The sequence below is a fragment of the Neophocaena asiaeorientalis genome, unplaced genomic scaffold, assembly GCF_003031525.2.
Source record: "Neophocaena asiaeorientalis asiaeorientalis breed wild unplaced genomic scaffold, Neophocaena_asiaeorientalis_V1.1 scaffold346, whole genome shotgun sequence".
Classification (NCBI taxonomy): domain Eukaryota; kingdom Metazoa; phylum Chordata; class Mammalia; order Artiodactyla; family Phocoenidae; genus Neophocaena; species Neophocaena asiaeorientalis.
This window is the reverse complement of record NW_020175400.1, coordinates 2,233,573-2,236,874: the sequence shown is the minus strand read 5'-3', so window position 1 is coordinate 2,236,874 and position 3,302 is coordinate 2,233,573. Positions and strand designations below refer to the sequence as shown.

The 3,302-nt window shown below is 60.1% G+C and overlaps 1 protein-coding gene across 1 annotated transcript in view; it reads right to left on the bottom strand.

The window, feature by feature from the left end:
- KIF7 (kinesin family member 7) overlaps positions 1–3,302 on the bottom strand; it is a 16,687-nt gene that overhangs the window by 7,610 nt on the left and 5,775 nt on the right. Inside the window, exons 6-10 of the mRNA XM_024766479.1 lie at positions 3,108–3,300; positions 2,488–2,604; positions 1,677–1,904; positions 623–762; positions 115–230 (exon numbers count right to left, since the gene is read on the bottom strand). Of these exons, the coding sequence (XP_024622247.1) occupies positions 115–230; positions 623–762; positions 1,677–1,904; positions 2,488–2,604; positions 3,108–3,300 (794 nt within the window). The remainder of the gene's footprint in view (positions 1–114; positions 231–622; positions 763–1,676; positions 1,905–2,487; positions 2,605–3,107; positions 3,301–3,302) is intronic.

Here is a 3,302-nt window from a genome sequence, read left to right as displayed (position 1 = left end):
GCATGCCCTGGCCAGCGGCAGCCAGGGGTTGCGTGTGGACTGTCCAGGGTGGCCAGTCCAGGACCATGAAGGGGAAAAGGGGTCAGGACCCTCTCTGTGCCTTACCCAGCTCACCTCTGGGCCCCGGGATGGTTGCACCTAGCTCCTCCAGGCGAAGCTCTGGGCCCTTCCTGTTGAGTGGACTCCCTGGGAGGGCCCCCATCCTCTGGCTCCCCTTACTGATCCTATTCCTGGAGGGCAGAAGTGGGAGCCTGTACCCCTCCCCAGCCCAGCTACCTCCTGGGCCCAGGAGGGGAAGAGAGGCCACCAGGGTCACTGTGACCCCAGGATGTCAGTCTGGCAGAATTCTGAGGCCAGCAGCTGAGCTTAGAGGGTGCAGGGCAGCTGGGGGAACCGAGGGCCACCTTGGAGGCTGAGAACCAGGAGGTCTGGGCCCATCCCCTCAGCACACTCACCCCAGCGAGAACTCTTGATTCAGAGCCCATAGTCCCTGCCTGCTCTCCCCCAAGGGCCGGCCAGGGCGACGCAGGTGAGGGCACCCTGAGACCCCAGTGGGATCCTCCTCCTGCCCAGCCGGGGCCCTGAGCCGGTCCTTGTCAGGTGGGCCGTGGGTCCCACTCACCTGCGTGGGTGCAGGATCCGTCGGGGTGGCTCCTCCTCCCCCCCCTCCTCCTCTTCCTCTGATGCAGCTGAAGAGCCACTTCCCAGCCTCTCTCCCTCTGCCGGCAACTTGGCTCCAGCCTCCCCGCCATTTGTCACTTGCTAGGGGAATGCCAGGTTTCAGGATAGGAAGCTTCTAGGGCATTCTCCATCAGACATCTCCCACCACCAAGTCTTTGCTCCCACCTACACCCACCTTGCATGCTCCTCACATCTCTACCTCTTCCAGCCCTACCTCACCTTCAGGATCTAGCTCAAATGACACTTCTGGGAAGCCTTTCCAGTCTCAAGTCGGAGCAGGAGCTTCCTCCCTCTTCCCTCGCTCCTTCCTCTTCTCCCCCTCTTCTCTTCCCCCTCTCCACCCCTGCTCCGGCTCCCATAGCAAACCTGGCACTCCTCGGGGGACAACTGGTCCTTTCTGTCTCGTATACAGGTCATCTCCACCAAGTTTTATCTCACCAACAACGCCCTGCTAGAGCAGGGGGGCTGCATAACAGGCTTCTGCCAAACCCATGTCCTCCCTCTCCTCAGTCCCTCAGGCCTTTAGAGCTGAGATGACCCAGAGCTCTCAGGCAGATGCAGGAGCAGCCTTTGTCCGAAAGGCCCCAAGTGACAGAACTAGAAACAAGAGACCAGGCTTGAGGAGCAGATTAGAGCTCAGGAAAGAGTGAACTTGCAAAGAAACGTGTCCAAAGATGGAGAGGGTGTGGTCTCGGAGGTGATGAGCTCCCCACCCCTGGAGGTATGTGAGCTTTCCACTCCATACTGGAAGCCAGAAGCCCCTCTATAACCTCCTCACTCTGAGCGATCCCAGGTACTCCAGGGATGCTCAACGGCACCAGATCCTTCTGAGAAGCCCTACCCAAATTTTGGCCATTCCTCTAGGAACACCAGAAAGGGGCATCTCATAGCTGGTCCCATGAAAGCATGGGGTGAGGGACACATTCCCCAGCATCACCTTCCCCTGCCGGAGCCTGCCCAGGTCAACAGGCCCAGCAGACACGCCACCTCCTCACCTCTCCCCAATTCTCAGGGCCAACTTCATCTCCAGGAAGGCAGGCAGGGGGCACCATGCCCAGCACATGGGTGTGGGCACCCCCCAGGGGGGCCGTGTGAGGCCGGGGCATAAAGGACTCAGGAGGAAAGCCCTGCAAGAGCCCTGGGGCCCCCCAGCCAGGCCGCACCAGCTCCAGCCGCAGCCGCAGCTCTGCCATCTCCTCCTGCTGCTCACGAAGACGGTCGCTCTGCAAGACACGGTCCAAGTGCTGATGGGGCAACGTGGATGTGCGAAAGGTGGGGTGCAGGGATGCTCAGAGGCAGAAGTGCAGGAAACTGAAGAGCACACCTGAGGCCACCCTGCCCTCTCTGTGCTAAAATGGAGGAGGGCCAAATACCTCTGACCACCTCTTGGTGTCCCTCCCACGCACACACACTGCATCAGTTCCGGTTCAAACTCACCCACCCTGCCACATCCTATCCCTCCCTCCATATCCATGCCATTCACTGCCACCAGAGGGCGCCAGGAGCAATGCTGACCCAGTTACCCTGGGACAAAAGGAAAAGCCCAGCTCTGGAGTCTCATTCTGCTACCCTCCAGTCCCACTTCCTATCCATCCTCATGACCATCCTGCACACCCACCCGCACCAATGTGTTCCTCACCTCCACACTTTTGCTCATACTGCGCACCCCGTATCTCTACCCATCCTGCCAGAACCCGCCCCCGCCCCCAACACACAGCTAACTTCCTCTCATCCTGACAGGCTCAGCTCAGTTTCACCTCCCAGCAGAAGTGCCCCCCACCACCACTGTGGAAGGGAGTGCCCCACCTGCAGCTTGTACTGCTCCATGGCGTCCTCCAGCGCAGCCAGAAAGTCTCGGTTCTCCTCCTCCAGCCGGGCCACCTGGCTCTGCAGAGCCAGCAGCTGCAGTGCCCCCTCATCTTCCTATGGGGCCGGGAGAGAAGCTTCAGGGGCAGGAGCTGTCAAGACAAGCCTGCCTGTCCCTGAGATACCTCAGCCCTCTCCCTGCCCTGCCAGAGGTTCCCCTAGCCGGGCTTGCTACTCTGCTCCAAGCCCCGCCTGCAACAGGGGCTCGAGACCCCACCTGGCCTGCAGTCCCCTCCACAAGCCATTGGGCCAGCTCTTGTAATTATTAATCATATTTTCATTAACAATAACATCACTATTATTAGGAACAACTAGCCTTCACCTGCACTTGTGACACCTTCAGTCCTTACATCACCAGGAGGTAGATACTAATGCTATCCCTATTTTATAGATAGAGACCCGGAGGATTGGAAAGTCATCAAGGTCACCAGCAGAAGTGCCTCTGAATCCCCAGTGTGCTCTGCTAATGAGCAAGGGGCAGGGACACAGCTAGCTGTATGAAGACTTTCTTCCTTCCCCATCCCCTCCCCACCCCTAGGCCACACCTGACCCTTGGCAACCTTTCGTCCGCCGGGTCCCTGCATGGCCTGCTCCTCGGCGGAGGCACTCTCGATGCCGCTGTCGGGCCCGGAGGCAGAGCTTAGGGCGCTGCGCTCACCCTCGACGGCGCACAGCCAGTCGCGCACCTTGCGGGCGGCGGCGCCAGGCAGCCCAGGCTCGGCCTGTAGCTCGCGCAGGAGGCTGTAAGCGGCGTC